Source organism: Falco cherrug, chromosome 10 (genome assembly GCF_023634085.1).
Source record: "Falco cherrug isolate bFalChe1 chromosome 10, bFalChe1.pri, whole genome shotgun sequence".
In the NCBI taxonomy this organism is placed as follows: domain Eukaryota; kingdom Metazoa; phylum Chordata; class Aves; order Falconiformes; family Falconidae; genus Falco; species Falco cherrug.
Window position 1 is genome coordinate 29309976 of NC_073706.1, and position 19803 is coordinate 29329778.

The following is a 19803-nucleotide window of genomic DNA, read 5'->3' on the forward strand; positions in this document are numbered from 1 at the left end:
TAAAATGGGGAAGGGTGAAGATAACCTGTTAAAGCCAAAGAACTAGCAGTTCAGAAGATGCTGAAAGTACTGATTCTTGATAAGTTTTGTGGAAGTAGGTAGTTGAATAGAAGAACTGTACAAGTATTCAAAGTTAGAAAAAACTTACAGTACAATAAAAATGCTGTTGCACCCCACACTGCTGTGGAGCAGGTGCTAGAGATGCAAGAAAAAGTTCAGTGCTGAGACCTTACTAGACTGAAATTCTAATGAGTGGGATCGAGCCCTTTAGGAATTCAAGCTTCAGTAGCTTGTAGCTCACAGTGTTACTTGTTCTTCGTCTCATCTGGATTTTTCATGTGTTTTTGTAGTGAAGTTTTGTGGATTTTTTTTTTTTGTTGTTTGATTTGATTTTCCCCTTAATCTAATTTGTTGTTTAGCACTTTTTATGAAAATAGAATTGCAATATTAGGAAACTTCTTCATGCTTTTTATATAGGATTTAGTCTGCAACTTGCCAAAATTCTGCAGAGTCTGAAAGAACCTATTAATGATCATATGTATGGTTTTCAAAATGAGTAGTTGATTATGATAAATGGAAATAAAACGCTTTTTCTTGGCTTTGTAGCCTTGTTTATCAGTGTTCACACAGGTATGAATGATATTGATTTCAAAACCTCCAAACTATGTTTTTAACACTTTTGGTAGTGCATAGTAGCACATTTCCATATTCAGTTTGCTGGGTCTGAATTTTGTTCAGGATTGTCGTCTGTATGATGTAATTCATAGATATAATTATGACTTTCTCAGACTTTTACCAAGCATGATCAGACACTTCCATAAGGTATAAAATGTTAATTTGGGTATTTGAACAAATAGCATGTAGTCAGTAAAGTGGTAAATGTGGGATTCCTTCCCCCGTGGCCCTAGTTCAGCTTTGTTTCTACTCTCTTCTAGGAAAAAAAAAAAAGTAATAATAGAGGTTAAAACATGCTTGTACTTAAAATAGAAAGTAAACCAAGTGTTTTAACATATTTATGGTATGTCTTAATTATTGCATTTAGGCCTGAATCTTCATATTCAGGAATCCTGTAAATGCATACTGATACAGAAGAACTGTTGTAGATAAATGCGTAGATGCAGTCTTCTTCACCTATTATACTCCTCTAAAGTGATTTAGAAAAATAAGTTGCAGCAGATGAACAGACTTCTTTAAACATAGAAAACATTTTTGTGACGTTTGTTCTTTGCTGGATTTTAGAGTATAAGTATCTTTTTCTTACACTCGGCAAAATCAGATTTCAGTTACAGCTACTTACAGCTCTGGACTGTAAACATCGATATACCTATTCTAACCTTGCAATCCCTGTTTGGTTAAAAAACCAACCAACCAAAAAGTAAAAAAGAAGTATTTACTCAAGCTAGTTTTGTATAATGTATCCAAATTTTATATGCTGAAATGGGTGTTGATTAATAAATTAAAATAATAATACTGAAAATGTGAAATCGTTTTAGGGTAAAGTTATAGTCTTACCGTAATGTTTAGGAAATTTCAAGGTGGAGCTTAATTTTTAATTACCAGGTATATCGGTTAAGGTTAAATCAAAGGGTGGCTATGGGAGGAAGATAACTTACTGGAAACAGAAATAAGATTTAGTAAATAGGGCAGTGTTATTTCTAAAGCAAAGCAATATACATTCTTTGTTAGAACTGACAAGGTGCCTAAATTTTCTTTTTTCTTTTTTTTTTTTTTTTTTTCCTGTAAGCAGTCTGAGAAGCTCTTAAGACATTGATTCAGAGTACAAAGTGGACTACAGTTTTGCCGCTTAAATTTTTATACCTTCCTTGAAAATAAATGAAAAAGATTTTTTTCCAAGACAGCTGGGAAATCTTGTTCAGTTGGGTGTGTTCAAAAGGCTGTTTGTTTAATGTAGAGTGTTTATTTTGAAGTCTGGTCTTCCCTTCCTATCCAGAAGCTGGCAAAAGTGATTTGCAAACAAGAAGGGGAATTGTTGGTGAGCAGGAAACTTTCTCCCTGCCAGCTGCCCAAGCTTTTTTCCAATTTCTTGAATATTATGCTAGCTGTTGGGTAAGGAGTGACTTGAAAATGATTTAGCGCTGTTGCTTTTTCTTGTCTGTTACTTCCTTCTAAGACTTCTGCAAAGCTGCGTTACTCTCCACCCAGCAAAAATACACTTGTTTGGAAGGAACAGTCCAGAGATCCAGCTGTCACAGCCTAACTGTGTTAATTAGATCAGTAACTTACCCAGATACAATTTTGAGGGGGTTGGAATACTGGTGAAAGATGGAGGATGATGGTATGGAAGAGTCCTTCAATAGTGACTGACACCTTCATAAAATCCTATGATAGAAAAGGTTTTTTGAAAGACGCTTCATGTTACTGCAGAAGTTCCTAGGTGGGCTCTTAAAAGCAGTAGATGCAACAGCAGCAAAAAAATATAATTTTTTACAGAACTTGCAATTAAAAGATGTCAGTGAGGTCATTGCCACTGGCTGCTAAGGTTTTGGTCTTAGGCACAGCTTTCGAAATGAGACAGCACTTTACATTACTAATGCTTTTTCAGGTGTAATACTGACTTGATAATGTTTGATATGTCCCTCTTCAGAGAGGTTAGAAGCTGACAGAGTCCTGGCTGACCAAATCATTGTGTGCACTGTCAGCCAGTGTGGTTTCCCCTGTACTGAGTGATATTGGAGGGACACAACTGCAGTAGGTGAATATGCATCTAGCCTGTGGTGATGGTTATAACATCCCTATTTATTCTCTCTTCTTCCTCTTCGTTCTGCCCGTGCTTCTCTTTTCTGTGATTTCCTTTTTTTCTGCTTTTTATGGTAATTATCGATTTTCATTTTGCTTTGCATTGATACAACCTCAGTGGATGAAGTTAATCCTTAAATACACAAATCCCAGACTTTCCAAACCTATCTTAGAGGTTTGCTTACTGAGTAGCAATTGCTAGCCTTCTTTCAGCAGAAACACCTGTTGGTTTAGTGGAATGAGATATGGCATGTATTGCCATATTCCGCTCTGCTCCCCCCCCCCCCCCCAAAAAAAAAAAAACCCACCAAAAACCAACAAACAACCAAACAAACACCAACCCAAACCCAACAAACCACCAACCAAAATAACAACCCAAACCCACCAAAAACAAGCTAGAATATTTTTCTTAGAAAGCATAGAAATTATTTCTGATACCCAGGAGTAATGAAGATCATAGTTGGTCTGCATGTCTGCAGGAGGGTATCTATTGCAATAGTGGGAAGGCCGATCCTGTGAATAAGGTGCTAATCTAAGATTTGGGAGCTATTGATGGAGCCTGTTTTACATCCTTTGGAGGGGCATAGATTACTTCATGCTTCATTTCCCTGTGTGTAAGATGGTTTAAAGGCTCTGCAAAAGAGAAAAATACCAAAATGAAATAAATATTGAGGCATTCAGGAATTTGGATCGTCCAGGTTATTTCAGGTAGTCCTGACTAACAGTGCCAGTACGTTGCAGGGAGGATTGAAATAGTACTTCTTCTTTTTCCTGACTCGAAAAAATTTTTCCTGTTTATAAAGAAAAGGGCCTGAGGATCATCTTATCCTATTATTTGTTGTATCCTTGATAATATGGCAAGCCTCCGGAACGTCTGTCGTTCAAATTCCCAAGATTGTTGGATGCATTTCTTTGACTTGATTAAGAAGAACTGACTGTGAATTTTGCCAGGTCATTGTGGGAAGCCTGTTTTCACTCTGTCTTTCTAACCAGCACTTCGTTTAAATATTTTGTGGCTGTTATGCTTCAATAAAGTCTTTCTTCTCTAGAATACATCAGAGTTAAATGATTTTTATGTAAATTTCAATGTCCAGGCTACTTCAGACTTTAGATGCACATAGCCTGTGATGTTCTATAATGAGATCAAGCAGATTTTTTTCACAATTTCATGCCATGTGTTTTAGGCCTATCAAAGGTATGTTTTTGTTTCTAGTATTTAATGTTAGTTCTTCTTTGACCTCTTGTTCACTTCGGTTCCAGCTCTGACATCTGTATTGGGACTGAGTTAAAATGGGGTTATCTTTTGTGGTATTTTCTGTCTTCAGCCACCAAGATTTCTGTAGCAATGTTTTTAAAAGTATGGCAAGACCTCAGGTATGTTTCTGTTCCCTTTCACAAAGGCATAAGGTGGAACATGAGTTGTTTTCATGCTTCTGTGAAGAGCTTTTTCAAAACTCCTAAAAAGTGACAAGAATTCTTGATAGTTTAAAACTTCTAGTGTTTCAAATGGTTTAAGAACTTTGCTATGGAAAGGATTTTACTTCACAGCAGATTTTAGTGATATCTTTAGCACTAAGTACTGTTTTGAAAAGAAGGGTAAGTGCTACTGTACTCCGCCACCTGCATCTGTATATCTTTCACAGTGACAGTATGTTTCTGACTTTGAATGTGTACAGTTGTACTTCTGAATACTCAAAATGATTTATTAACTTTACATGTAGGATCTATAATGGTAGTTTTCAAGTATTGTGTGGCATAATTGCTGATGTTCTTTCTCTGTGATCTGTAGTGTGTTTCTTCTGCGCAGACATGAAAATTACATCCTTTGTAACAGATCACCAAAGTCCTTACATTAAAAGCTTTGCATGTATGATTAACAATACATAGAGCTCAAATGTATTTTTATCAGGAGTTTGTAAGTGAAAAGACAGAGTTTATCAGAGTTCTCATTAATTTGGAATGTAAGTTGCATTAACAGCTCGCTTCTGGAATTTCAAGGGCAAGCAAGAGATGGCATGTGACCTTTCATGGGGAAAGATTTATATAAGAAGGGAGTTTAGGGGACTAGGGTTCAGGAACCAGCAAATGGTGCCAGAATTTTAATGTGTTGCATGTTTGTATTGTTTAAAGAAAAAGATGGGAAAAGAGGAAGGAGAAAGAGGGCAGATCAGAAAAAGTTAGCTGGGGAGAGAAGTTGCTTTTTCCTTAATAGCTTAAGGTACAGACTGCTCATTCAGCATTCTTATAGGCTGAAATTTCAGTTTTGGTGTTGGGCAGATTTGCTATGTGTGTGTTGTACAGGGACAAGAATATAATGTCTAAAATTTTTAAGCCTGATTTACTGTGTGGTCAGCTTTGATTCTTAATGGAATAGTCTCAAACCATCTTAAAAGTAAAGATACTATTGGATGATGATAATGATTACTGTTACCTGGCACCCTTCATGAAAATGAAATTGCAATTCATTGCTGCAGGTGTAAAATTACAATTTTTAAAATTGCTGCAATATCTAAACAATTTTTGCACCCTTCTTCAGGTGATGTGTAAATATTTCACTATGAAATGAAAAAGAATCGCAAAACACTTGAGTTAAAGTGTAGGAATAATTTTGCTTTTGTAGAAATAACTTCATGAAGATAACAATATGGGTGCTTAATAATAGTAATAACAGTAGTTTTGTTGGAAATCTGTATTTTGAATTCTTGTTACTGCGAGGCATGTTTAGCATATATAATTAATAATGAAAGCAATTACTATTTTATGTGGAACACATTGTTAACATACAATGATCTTCTGTGCTATGCTCATGCATGTGTATACTAATGAAGTAGTTTGTTGTCTGTGTGATGTGAAGCACTTTCAAAAACCTCCAGAAACTTCTGTGTCATTGATTTGAATTCAGCGAGCAGTGCTAGCCTTGGGGTTTCCACCAGGTTTTTGGGCAGCTTGCACATTATTTCGAAGGATACCAACAGACAGCAATCTTTCTATTGATAATACAAAGGTCCTTCTTGCTGGCTATGGCAATATGAATCCATTAACACTGGAATAACCTATTTTTCCAATTTAAAACCAAGGTGTCGATATTAATGAGTGCCATTTCTTCCTGTCACTCTTAATAAAGGCAGCGGAACAAAGACTGAAACCTCTGGAGTCTTTGTAGATCTAGAATCTGTAAAACAGGTACTGGCAGGCACTAACTGAGGAGGTTACTACTGGCGTTCACTGACTGTGCAGTGTGTGTTTAATGTGGCATCACATTTGGTTCATTAGCTTTAGTTAATAGGAATTTCATTTGGATATTGAAGGAATGTCCTTTTAGTGTTAAGAATTAATAAAAAAGGCTTGAAAGAAGACTTTGGAAAGGATGGATGCAGAGTGGCGGGAGTGTGGTCAGGTTCTAAAAATTATTAATGGGAAAATCTTACCTTATTTTTTTAATTTGAAAAAATGGGGGTAGAGGTTACTGAGGTACTCCCCTCTCTAGTTTGACCAAGTGAGCTGTACAGTGTAATGGAATAGGAAATGGTGCTCTGGCAGTGTCAGTGCACTTCTGAGGCCTCACTGGTGTTGTGAGCCTCAGTCCATGTAGACTGGAAATAACTGCACCCATTATACAAAATATGGGAGACGGTGGATACATTTAAATGTGTACTGAAGGCACAGGCATTACTGGAAAAACTATTATTTAACATTTAAGTGTTCTTTCTGCCTCTTCTCCTCTGCTCAGATTTTCTAGTTTGTTTTTTAATAAAGATTTCCAAATTTTGTAGAATATTCATAGTAAATTCCTTTACATAAAATAAATTTTGCATTATTGAGTAAACATGTTTTCAAATATGTTTAGAAATTATCAGAAGAAAGACCAACCACCTCCTATGTTTGAAAAATCATTAAAAAATAAAGATGTGAATTAAACCTGGCATAATGATGAGTTAACATTTGGTATCTGGCCTTGATATTTTTTGGAAAGATGTCAGTAGTTATCAGTAGCATATACTGAAACAATTTTTAGCTGTTGTTGAAATCCTGTGATCTGATTCCCCACCCCCCCCCGTTGTGCTAAAACAGTTGAGAATGTAGAACCACTTAGGTATTGAGTTGTAGCCACCTCTTGAATAATCTGGTATCTTCAGACAGAACTGCTCTGCTGAAAGGTGAATGTGTTAATAAGTCAGCTGAATGTAGATAGCATCGACACCCCCTCACCGAAAACCATGGGATTTAGGGACTGTTATTTAACTGCTTGTATAGAAAAATGCCAACAGAGAATCAACAGTAATTACACCATAAAGTATTGGAAAAGTGTGGTGAGCATACTGTACTGAATTGGTTTTATTGTTAAATGGGAGTGCAACTACTGAGTCTTCTCTTGCACAGGTTTTAATCTGGTGTAGAGCATTAAATGAATTACTTTGTATTTGCATTCATGTAAAGGGGTAGAGTCCATAAGACAGACCATTTATATCTATCCTTTTGCTTCCATATAAGGATTAAATGTAGATTTCTGTATTTGGGTGAAGTGCACTTCCAGTCAAAGAAAGAAGCTTCTTGTGGTGAGAGTAGGCCAGGTCCTCGCTGCCTGCAGAATGGAGTGTTTTTTAAGTGTTACTGGGTCTAAACTTTTCACAAAAAATGAAACTTGCAGTTCAGTAACATGTATATTTGAAAATAATAATTTTCTTTTCCAGATTTGTAATTGCAAACATATAAAACTCTTGAGTTTCTGAATAATTGCCTTGATCTGGAAGGATGTGTTCATTAAAAATCCCCCCAAATCCTCCCCTGCCTTGCTTCTGTCCAAAACCAAACCAAATTCTGGTGGGATGGAGTTTCTCCCATCTATCTCTTTGTATACAATTTAAGAAAGCATGTGAAATAGTTGTATTTCATACATTGTAAGTAGATCTGTAAACTTCTCTCACAGGACTTTTCTGTGGAAGGATTAATAGTGCTTTCTTATTTTTTAGTATTTATCTCTGATGGATGTGAATACTTATTTTTCTTATTTTTTCTGATGCTTTTATCTTGGGTACAGAACTTTTCACCTTGATTTTTTTCCCCTTTAAAATATTGTATTGCTGTCATGTATCCTTCATGCATCTTCCTATAAACTCTTTTTTTTCCAACTTTGATCTTTCTTTATATTTAAGTTGATGATTTTCTGAAGATTCATCTTAACTGCTGTGGACCTTAACTTAGACTGTTTAATATCTGGAATGTTTTTGAGATGTCTGTGAGCCTTTCTGAAAAGGATCCTTTTCTAACTTCTTTTGAAAACTTGGGTATCAAATCAGTTGCACTTGAACTAAAGGTAGATAGAAGGTGTTTCTTTTATCAATAATGTTTTCCTAACAGCAGCCTCCAAGATGGAAAAATCAGGTATAATTGTACTGGGTATAAATGACTAGTTTTGGGAGCAGGGGGCAAGTTGTAAGAGAAGAGGTCAGAAACTACCCTGTGCCCATCACAGCTGCTTCCAGCCAGTTTTGAAACTGGTGTAAGCACCCCATCGCGTGCTAGAACCTCACCCAGCTAGGGGAGCTGGTGGCACATCTGCTTACATGTATTTAAGGCAGAGCAACAGCTGTGCAAGGCAGGTGGTGTGGAAGGGGACATTCCAGGGGACGAAGCTAGAGACATTGTCTTGGAAGGAGTTGCTCCATGCCAGAGAAGGCATATCCCCTGAGGGCTGCTGGCTGCTGGTGATTTATGCTGTGTTGGGGACACCCCTGGAGGGACTATAGCCTGTAGGTCTGTGCTGGGGCAGAACGAAATGAAGAGGCAAGAAACAGCAGAATAAAACTCTGTGTGCATGACCCCAGCCTCTCTGACCACTGCCCGTCACCTTGCCAAATGAATTGGGGTGGATGGGCCAACAAGGGAAGCTGAGATTAGGGAGTGGGGAGGAGAAGTGCTGGACTGAAGTTGAGCCTCAGAAGGGAGAGGAAAGATGTATTCTCAAATGTTTATTTCATTGTTTATTGTTGTCTTTGTACCTGAATCTGTGGTGAAAACCTTATGTTAATTGGCAAGAAATTAAATTGAAGTACTAATTCCCTGCGCCAAGATTGGTTTTCCTGTGACGCTAACTGGTAGTCTATGAAGCAGCCAGTTAAGAAACAAACCTTAGTATAGCCCATATATACTGTGTAGAATCTGCTAATTATCTCTGAGGATATTTTAAGCTGGTTAGAGCAGGTGATGTTTAAGGCCTAATTAACGAATACCGAAATCTACTAGTTAATGCTAAAGACAGATTTCTGAATCCATTGAGTATCTGGAGCAGTTTAACACATGTTATTATCATTCTGATGGTAATCTAATCCTAGCTACCAGGAGAATATAATTCCATATGATGGTGTGCTCTATTATATTTTAAAGTCATCTTGTAAAAGAATTTGGAATTCTGAACCAGACTTGAAACTGCTAGAGCTTATTGCTACTCCTTATTTTTTTCTCTTGAAAGCACTTAATTTCTGGTGAAGTAAGAACAACCCAAACCAGTTTGTGTGTATATGTATTTGTACATATTTGCACCTCTTATTTTTATATCTAGTAACTTACTAAGATATGTTATGCATTTAGATTCAAAACTACAGCTTTTTCAACTGGACCATGATAAAGCATCTGGATGATTGCAATTTTCAAAGCATCCTGTACCTGCCTTCAGTACTCCACAGGAAAAAATTTGAAGCATGTAGGAGCATTGTACAGTGGTAGTAAAACATTTGGTAGTGGAGTAAAACAATTAGAAAGTAAGATTTAAGGATTCACCTTGGCTTTACTTGAGACTTTCAGAGAAGAATAATGCATGTGCAGAAGAGTACAAAAGGAGAAAATTTTATCCTATATATAATGATTTCAAGGCATTGCCTCAGCATGTGAAACTCTCATTTAGTTATTCGTTGACTGATCCCAGAGATGAACTGAAGTGCAAGTTCAGGTAACGTAAGTTCAATCTGGCTTTCAGAAAATGTTCAGAGATACATTTCTTTAAGGTAATTTCTTCTTGAAGTTTATAATCCTTGAAGGCAAAATGGAATTACATGCAGTAGGGTCTTCTAACACTGACGGCCAGCATTTGTGGCCTTCCAAGGAAAGTAATCTAAAAAGGGCTGATAATGTTTTGACATTTAGGAGTGAATATTACTTTTTTTTTAAATAAAAATTATACGTATCTTAATTATGAATTAAAAGAAGCTCCTATACTCTAAAGTAAGGAGTGTTTTTCTAGCAGTCTAATAAGAAGAGAACTAGAGTGATTGGCAGCTTCAGAACATGATGAAGGGAGAAGAAATCCTGAACTGAGTAGAGAAACTCAGGGAACTTACACACAGCAGGGACTGAACACTTTTTGCTGCTGTAATTCTTTGATACTTCCCTTCCAGGAAATCTTGGTATTTCTGTTCACCTCGGTCCTCTGCCTTTTCTTGCTGTTGGCCTCTCAACTGCTAGTTTTGCTGTACTTGGAGGGTGTTTGTGCGCACTGCTGTCTTGGATGCATTTGTTTGCCGCCTTTTCCTTGCTCCACCTGTCAGCATTAGAACGACAAAAGGAAGAAGAGATTTGACAAAGATAAGATTTAGGAAAAGCAGATAACATGGTAATTTGAGACACTAACTCAGCAAGGGAAGTCAGTGAAGGAACAGCCCTCTCAGAGTGAAGGAGAGAGTAGTAGAGGCTATGAAGTAGGTGACTGCGTGAAGGAATGAGAGGAGAGGTGAGTTCTGAGTGGGGTACCAAAGGTGAAGGGTAAGAGGAGAGCAGAGAAGGCAGAAGGCTGTTTATTGCATGCTAGCAACAAAATACCTATTCCTGCCATGTCTAGTTGAAAATGTACCTGTTTTGTTCTTTTTTGGTTTTTTTTTTTTGGGTTTGGTTTTTTTTTTTATGTGGAAGAAAGAAATAGGAACTGGATGTCTATAGAAGAAAGGAGGAATGCAGGACTGTGTTTGCCTGCCTGAGGAGGGATGGTGTGTGACTGTCTGTTCATCTGAGAACTGTTTAGGGAGGGAATGGTAAAGCTTTGCCATTTATGCCTCCTGATTTTGGAAGGATGTTGAGATGAAATGGTAGGGGGAGAGGAGTGATAATTCAGTAGAATATGTTGTGTAAGAAAGAGTACCTGAGGCAACACTTCATCTTAAACAAGTGAAACTAGTGACTGATGCCCCTATGCAGTTCTTAACAGCGTAGTAGATATGGAGCTCCTTTTCCTTAAAAAAACTGCAGCTGTAGCCATGTCTGTACTTGTTCCTTGGTTTCTGGCCCATCCTAACTCTGTTTTCTCAGCACCTCTGCAGCTTCTCTCTAAATATATCTCCTTATGGCTTTTAACTTGCTGATTACATCTCTTAGTGCTACTTGCATCTCATAGCTACCCCGTCTGACTGCAGTTCCTTCAGCATGCTGCCCTTGGGAATCACAGTCAGTATGTGTGCTATATTTGGGGTAAGAGTGCTGTTAGGAGTTTACTCTGTGTAGTTCATATGCCCATTGTACCAAGAATGTCTGTTCTTAAATTATTTTCAAGAGAAAATCATAGCATGTACATAAACTGGAGAAAATGCTTATTAAATACTCAGACTGATTCTACCTAAATGCCTTGCAAAGTTTATTGTGGATTTTAAGATAGCAGCTAACTCAAACTGTAAATTAGCAAGAAGCTTAAAGGAAGCAATGTTTTTCCCCATGAGAACATTGATTTATAAATTGCTTTATGCTAGCAGGCTTGAGTTGTCAGACTGAAAATGTTTTTTTATGGTAAAGCCAGGAATATAATGTATTCATTGCTGCTGCTTGGGTGTCTGCAGAGGAAGCAACACATATGGACTGCTACCGCTAATGCAGAATTTGTACTGTTTTGTACTATCAAAGTACAGCTTTGAGAACTTCACAAGAAAGTGTTAAAAAAATTTAATGTTTAATCTCAAACTTTTGTAATATGCCTTTAGAGAAAGGGTGATCCACTTTACTGTGGTGGGTCAGCATAGATTGTTTAAAATATCTATTAATAGTTTTAATGGTTGCAAATTTCAGCTTTGCCATTTAGGAAGCTTAATGTATAGTCTAATGAAAACTAGTTTCCTAAGTATTTTTTTTTGTTTGTTTATTTTAAATGAAACTTCTATCCATGCTGGCAGTGATACCAGCTTGCTTCCTTATCTGTATTTCTCATCTATGATCCACTTAATGGGAAACGGAATGCAAATACAGTGGTAGTCCGGGGCTGTGTGTGCGCTGCTTGGTCAGTTTGAATGGATGCTGCCTTGCAGAAGAAGTAGCTGTTCAGCTCTGCTGCTTTTCCTGTCTCTTCAAAGTAAAGAACAGTAGTTTGGGCCTCTCATCTCGACCTGGCAATTGACTTGCAAGCATGTGTGTGTTTTGTGTCCGTGTACCTCTGAAATTATATTAGAATCGAGATACAGAAATTGCTAAAGTGAAGATGGGTAGGTAATGTTATCACAGAAATCTTGTTTTCTTGGGTTTAAAATGTGTATAGAAGGGTAGAGAGGTCTTTGAGGTACATGTGAAATACTTGGCCATGTTAAAACAGTTTCCTTCAGAAATCAGAACAATGTTAATTTTTCAATTTGTTTCGTATATTTGTAAGGTAAATAAAACGGAGAATTTGCTTTCTTCTGTAGGAAAAGGCAAGATTTGTTCAAGTGGAAAGATTGTTCTTCCCAGTATTGTGCCAAGCTTTAAATGTAAAAAATAGAAGTTGAAGGCTATTGATTGCATGCTTTATGTTGTGCAGTGGCTCAGTTCAAAATGGTTCTAGCTTTTGGCATTCCTTCAGGGTAGTAATGATTAATGTAAAAACTGAGACACTATATTGTAGTGTATGCCTGAGCTAAAATTCAGTAAAAAAATAAAAAAAAAATATGATTTTTTTTTCAATGTTTACTCCAGGACTTCAGCAGGTGAAGAACAAAATTCATGTTTGTATGTGCATTCCTGTACCATTCAGGATGACAGGATGCTACAGTTATATATTTGTGGTGTTTCTGAAGGGCTTCCTATCTATAGCACTGTGGCTTTAAAAAAAGGAGGGTATATAAAAAAAAGACAGTTGCATCAGATAAGTTATGGGAAATTTGCAGATTTTCTGTACACTTTTGTTAGAAAATCACTGGTGATTCGTCCAAGGAAAGCAACTAGAAATACTGGCAAGGAACTAGTGTATTCTGGGTAAATCATGCAGATTTTTAATTTATAGGCCTCTTTTTGAAGACTACCTGTTGACAAATGTTTGACTTCTTTTTTGAATATCACATTATCCATTATTTTAGTTTTTAATTTGCTACTGTTTGTAGAGAAAGACTAGAATTACAAATAATCATCTGTCACTTTGAAAACATGCATGGCAGGCATAGGCTGGATGCAGTTTGCAGCTTCATTTCATGTAGTGACTCCTTGTGTTACTACTGGAGAATATTAAGTTTGCATTTATTATGTGACTTGCAAGACACATTTGAGGTGGCTGTTCTGCCTCTTGAGGTGAAACATTTCCTAATATTGGGTATACCCTGAAAATATTCTCAAATTTATGGTGATCTAAATTCCACCAATTTGCCTTTAAGTAATTGAATTTTATCTTTCAGCAGGTCCAGCAGAAGGTTTGGGAAAAATAATACAAAGATTTCCTCAGAAAGACTGGGAAGACACTCCTTTTCCACAGGGAATAGAGTTGGTAAGTTTGCATTACACTTTGTAATTTTTAGAATTTGTTTCACATACAATTGGAAGATATGTCTGCCTTCATACAATAATCTGTATTATCTAGCCCAACAGGGAATGGATAGAAATTACATGAGTAGAGGGGGTAGATAATGGCTTTAACAATAAAAACTTTGGCTAACAGAAGGTAATTTATTTTGGTCTATACCACTTAGTAGATAGTCCTAGAATACAGAAAAAGTCTGGTGCAAATTTAGAAATAGTATATTTAAAATAAATGTTTGTTTGTAAGTTTATCATTGACTTTACCCAGTGTTCTGTCCTTGACAGATGGCATAATGGGTGCTTACAAAAACGGCACACTGAACAAGACTTGTGTACAGTGATCTATTTTAAATACCTTTTCTGAGAGCTCACTGAGTGCCACTTCTTTTCCTTCCTTGGTCTCATATTGTGAGATGCAATGAAAAGTTATATCTTACTCATTAACTATTCATTCATTAACTCATTCATTAAACATATGGCTCTAAAAATCCCACAGAGAGATGAAATACTGTGGTCATACTCTGCAAATTAGATTCTGAGAAGTCAGAGTGAAACTCTTACTGCCATGAACTTAGGAACTTCTGGGTTGGGTTGAGCTAGAGAAGGAGATGGTCTGTAGGAAGTGTTGCAATACAAGTCTTTGTACTGTGGGACAAAATCAGCTGCAGAGGACAAAGACAGTGACTCTTCACTGAATTTATTACACAGATGTAACAAACATAGTGAGCCTTTACCAGTATGATACCTTTCATCCAGTGCTTCTCTCACTTGCTGAGTCATAACATGCCATTGGCCATGTGTTGTCTTCTCCAGTGAAAGAGAGGGGAGGGGATCTTGGTGTTTACTGCTTGCTCTCTGGTGTAGCAGAGGTTTATGTTGTTCACTGTGAGCTGGCGTACGCGACTGGTTGCACGTTTTCTTCAACAGTGTGGTTTTAGTTTCTTCATAGTCAAACATAAGCCTTACGTTTTGGGGGGATGTCATGCATTAATTACTGGTGTAAGCATTATTTCTGATACACGTGACGGATAGTCACAGTGTTTGTGGTACACTTGCATAATACTATGTTTGGCAATATAGTGCTGTGCTGAAACAATGGAAGCTCCTGCTTTCTCTGAAGTGTTTCTACTACTGTTTCAACATTATACCGCTCTGTATAGCAATTGCTGTTTGCTGTAGCTGGTAATTCTCTACTTAATACATGCCTAGCCAGCATGTGCTTCATGACTGCTGAGTTCAGATCAGTGGCTTTTTTATATAGTACACACAGTTGCAGTTCATTAGAAGAGAAATAAACTTTGATGCCAAGGCTTAGGGGTGTTTTCTTCATTTAACCACTGCCTTTGGGTTGAACTAGGTGGTTTGATCTTGCCTTAACTGCAAGAGTTCAAGTAATACTAAGGTTTATTTTGTCATACAAATCTTTCTTACCTATTTCAAAAAAAGTAATGTGTCCGACTTTTAAAATAAATGAGCACAGCTTCTCTTAAAGCAGTGAAACTTAAGTGATATATCAGTACCCAAATGTTGTTTCCCATTTAAGTTTAATTGTAGGATGTTAGCACTACCAGAAATAAGTTCCTAAAGGAAGATTTTTTTTTTTTCTTGACTAAATAAAACATTATTTCTGTATCAGTTATCAAATGACTCACTAGGCAAAGCCATTAAGGCTTTAAACTTTCCAAGTGAATTGAAATCTGATGACTTAAAATTTAAGGACATTTTTTCAGCCAGTTGGCAGAATTAGGCAAATTTTGATTTGCTTTCCAAACATGGAAAATTAATTTTAATTAATGAAGATTGAGGAGTTAGAGATATTGCGAAGATCAAGTACTTAAGTAAATCTAAATCACTCATGAAAGTCAGTTTCTTCCAGGACATTTTTTCCCCAAGGTTTTGGATGAGTGTAACATGACTCAACATTAATTCATGGAAAAGGAAGAGGAAAAGCTGTGTTACTATTTTCTGTTTCTTAAGGGCAGCTTTAACATCATTGGGAGGCTAACAGGACAGCCTTGGGGGGGGAGGGGAAAAGGAGAAAGAGGGTAAGAATAGGAAAGTTGACATAAATGTATGTGAGACTGAAGGTAGTAATATTTATGAGTAGTTTGAGTTGAAATCCTCTGTAGTGTACTTCCTTGCCTTTAAGTGGAAAAGATCTTTATGGAATTATATGGTTTCTCTGAAATGGAAAAAAAAGCAGTGGTTGTTACCTGAAAAGCGTGTTAAGCTTGCTTCGCTGTGTTTTCATGGAGGAAAAAAAGGCCAAAACTTTTCATGCCTAGTGATAGGATTGAAGGGAGACTTGAATTTTGAGTATTCTCTTCTGTCAAAGTTAGTTCTTCTGCCATGAATCATAGATGACATCTGCTGGTTTTTGGTGAAGATCTCTGCCCTGCTTCCTGTCAGTGCCTCCCCCTGTGCGCTGCCCCCTCCCTTCAGAAAGCAAATTATTTACCTGTGAATTTGGACTTTTTTTTTTATTTTTAAGATTTTTTTTTTTTTTTTTGACAAATACTATAGGTTGAACCAGATAGTTTGTCTTGGCATCTACTGATCTTGGCATCTATGTGATCTAATCTCTTTTTCCCATTCATGTTGTTAATGGCATTTTACAAAACAAGACTGGGGGAAATACTGGAAAAGACCCATGCCCACCCCATACCCCAAGGTTTAATTGCCTGTTTGGATTCCTTGTGATCTCCATAGCATGTAGAGAGGCTGTTAGTCAAAGGTCCAGCCAAAATCTAATAGACAAAATTCACTGAGACTTTTGTGGAACGCTCTTCTCTTTCCCCAACCCTGCATACTCCCCACCCTTCCAGGCTTGAATTTGTGTGCTCAGTGTGGAGAGCAGAGTTGTGGAGGTAATTTTTAAGTTAAACGATGAAAACCTTGCAAACTGTATATTACATTGTGTTGAGCCTAGTTTTGAAAAATGGGCTAACATGGAAAGAACTGTTCCTAATGGACCTGCCCTTGGCTGAGTGAAAGGGATCATTTTGAGAACTACTTATCAAGGAAAGGGAAAGATGATGACCTGATTTCAACTTTTGTTTTTAGCCTTAACTGTAGTTTTGTTGACGCAGATATGTAGAGAATTGGGTCATTATAAAATGTAATTGCAGTTTAAACTTCACTGAAGAGTGTTTTACTTGATGTATATATATATTCGGTATTAAGTTACTTAAACTGTTTCTATTTTTATGTGCATAGCATGTTAGCTATGTTCTGGTCTTGTTTAACGCATAGGAATTATGGGACAAACACATTGTCCAGAATTTGACAGAAATATACTTTCTGAAGTTTTACTGAGGTGTTTTAATTTGTCTTTCTAAATAGATTGTGTGTCGTCTGGTTGTCGCTGGTAAGTGAGCAAAGCCATGAGTCTCTGGGGAAAGATACTGTCAGTAGGTCTTGGCCAGTGTATCTTCTTAGAGCTTCCACTTGTCTGCATCTCATCAAATTATGTAAAGAGATTTTTCTTAATCTTACACTGTTTGCATTTGCCATTTCTCTAATGGCTTCACAGCTTTTAACTTTCTATATTCAGACATAAATAGAACAAACTTTGATAAGTGAGCCACCTGAAAATTGCTGTGAAACACACCTGAAGTTTTTTATCATGGATTATTGATAATTACAGTAGCTAGTAAGAGGCCTTAATACTTTTTTACCATTTGATGAGTTGTGTGATAGAACTGAGAATAAGGTACGATATTTGTTAATGTTATATATCATACATATTGACTGTTACTTCAAGAGCAATAAGATGCTCTTTAATTTGTGGAACCTTTTGTGGGCTGTTCAAAAGGATTATAGGAAACATTTTTATATAATTTCAGCTTAGAATCTGAGCATCTTCCCTTAACTGATATAGCAGTCAATATGCAGTTTACTGACAAGTACAAGTCAAGGTGAGTTTACTTAAGTTTCATGGAAGTAAGCTGACTTTGAGGAATAAAGAGAGATTTATATTCATTCTTCATAAAGTATTTGGTTCAAACAAGCATTTAATTCATTGGTTTTCAAAAGAATGCAGTTAGAACACACCAGTCTGATAGCTGCTCCCCGTGATACTTTACCTGAACATGTTTGGGTATCCTTCGCCATAGTCTGTCTGTTTCAGAGAAGTTATTTCAACTTTACACAGATAACCCTTGAAAATCAGCTGACGTATAGAGCAGTTTAAAATTAGGATAATGAAACTTCTTGTTCTCGCTTGTAGAAAGAATCCTTGAGAGAGTATGTTGGCTGAATGAATTAGCTTTATATTTCTGCATAGTTTTCTTATTTAAAATCCAGTTTTCTGCTGCATGCCTTTCTAGACATCATAATTAGTTATACATCAAAGGAGGAAGCTTTGGTATGTAATGTTACACTGTAAACTCAGTTTTGTCCCAGGGCTAAATTAGCTAAACCAGGTGTCATCTGTATTACTCAGTGTTTGGAGGCTAATGGTAATTAGGCCAATGAAAGTCATACCTAGAAATAGATATGTTGTCTTAAGTTTAAACTGGTTATGATGTGTTTGTGCAGTTTGTGAATAGCAGGGAAGAAAATTTCCCACTATAACTGGTGGTGGTGGTAGTAGTAGTGTCATGAATTAGTAACTTGCAAGTATGTGCAAGTATGGAAATGAACATACCTTCCTAGACAAGCTAATCGCCTTGCAAATTAATTACTTTAAAAAATGTAAATTGTGAAAACTGTTAATACAGTTCTTTGAAGACAGCTTACACGTATTATGATACTAAGAGGAATACTTCAGAAGAAAGGCTGTATGTGTCCCTTTGAGGTCTGGTAGGATGCCTGCCTCCTCCTAGAGGAGAAGCTGGTGTGGTTGGGATAAGCACATTACTCCTTTGTGTAGAGCATTACCTTTGCTGTAGATCTTAGCATTTCTGCACCCTTGAGCAGCTTCAGATGCATACTTTTTAATAAAAGTGTAGTACAGCTTTTATGAAATACTGGATTCAACTTTCAAATTCCAACTAACCTGAGATATGGAAAAAAAAATATGAGAGTAAGGAATGGTGTTTCTGTATTTTCAAAGTATATCTGTATTTTGACTAACGTAGTAGATCTCAGTCTTTTGACAAAACCAACTTAGTAGTCCTGTATGTGTTTCTGCTTCATGAAGACATGCATCACTTAGGAGTAACAGCTATACCTCTGAGATCTTAAGTGAATATACATTGCTGTTGGAGCTTTGCAATTGGGTCGGGGACAAGAAAGCTATCACCGCCCCCCCCCCCCCCCCCCCCCCCAACTAATTTGTCTGGAGAGTTGCATTGAAAAACAGAATTTCTACCACTCAAGTGGAGGCATTTTAAGATAAGCCAGATTTTCAAGTAGTGAACTCCTGCTAAACTTTTGGAGATTGCCGATGCAGAGTTTTTGAAAATTGTTACACATGTTGTCAGAAGTAATACTTTTAAAAATCAAGTGGCTAATTACTTGGTGTTATTTTTGTTTTGCCACTTTGGTGTAAAGCATCTTTTCCAGGAAAGATATCTGATGCTTGAATATTCTACTACTTAGTTTAAATAAGATGTAAGAGACAGACTGGGTTGCAGATTAACCAGTTAAGGCCTGAGGTGATTAAAGTTTTAAGGGTGTTAATGTGGAAATGCTTCAGTCATACCTAGCTGATCTGTAAGCCAATTTTTCTGCAACATTAATGCTTTTAAAGACCTGAATAAAGGGTTGACTGCTGCATCCATTTAACTTTCAGTGCACTTGGTCAGCTGAATTTTGGTTTTGTGAGGTTTTTTCCTTTTTCCCATCAAACCTTTTTTACCTCTCAAGAGTCATTACATATGTAATTATTCAATTAACAACTCCATGACAGAGCTCAATGTAGCATTTAGAAATGCATTGTGCTGTTCTTTCATTCTCATTATGTTGCAGTACAAGTGCTTTCAGCAGTTAGTAGAAAACACAATAGCAAAAGTACAGCGAACTTTTTTATGGGAGTGGTATTATGGACTCAGTTCATGTTCCTTTAACTTGTCTATATTAGCATCCAGTGGAAATCTTAGAGTGCCATAAATGTGGTGTGTTTTACAGGAATGTTTCTGCTGTAAAATAGTTATATTCTGGTTTTAGAAACCCACGGCTTTTACTGAGTGGACTTTAGCTCCTGGATTTTGTAGATTAGTGAGGTAAAATAATTTAATATTGAAATGTAAGGACTTGCAAGTAGTCTTTTTGTAGCAAAACGTGGTCTTAGTTGACTAAGTACTGTGAAAGGGTGCAATTAATGTTTTATCTGTGTTTTGATTTGTTTTCAATTGGGAAAAAAAAGTTAAC

The 19803-nt window shown here is 36.7% G+C and overlaps 1 protein-coding gene across 5 annotated transcripts in view; it reads left to right on the forward strand.

The window, feature by feature from the left end:
• The window catches only part of SBF2 (SET binding factor 2), a 255137-nt gene that overhangs the window by 32445 nt on the left and 202889 nt on the right, over window positions 1-19803 (forward strand). For 4 of the 5 annotated variants that reach the window (XM_055722192.1, XM_055722188.1, XM_055722190.1 and 1 more), the window contains exon 2: window positions 13368-13456. In XM_055722192.1, the coding sequence (XP_055578167.1) occupies window positions 13368-13456 (89 nt within the window). The remainder of the gene's footprint in view (window positions 1-13367; window positions 13457-19803) is intronic. The other variant, XM_055722189.1, reaches the window with a different exon arrangement.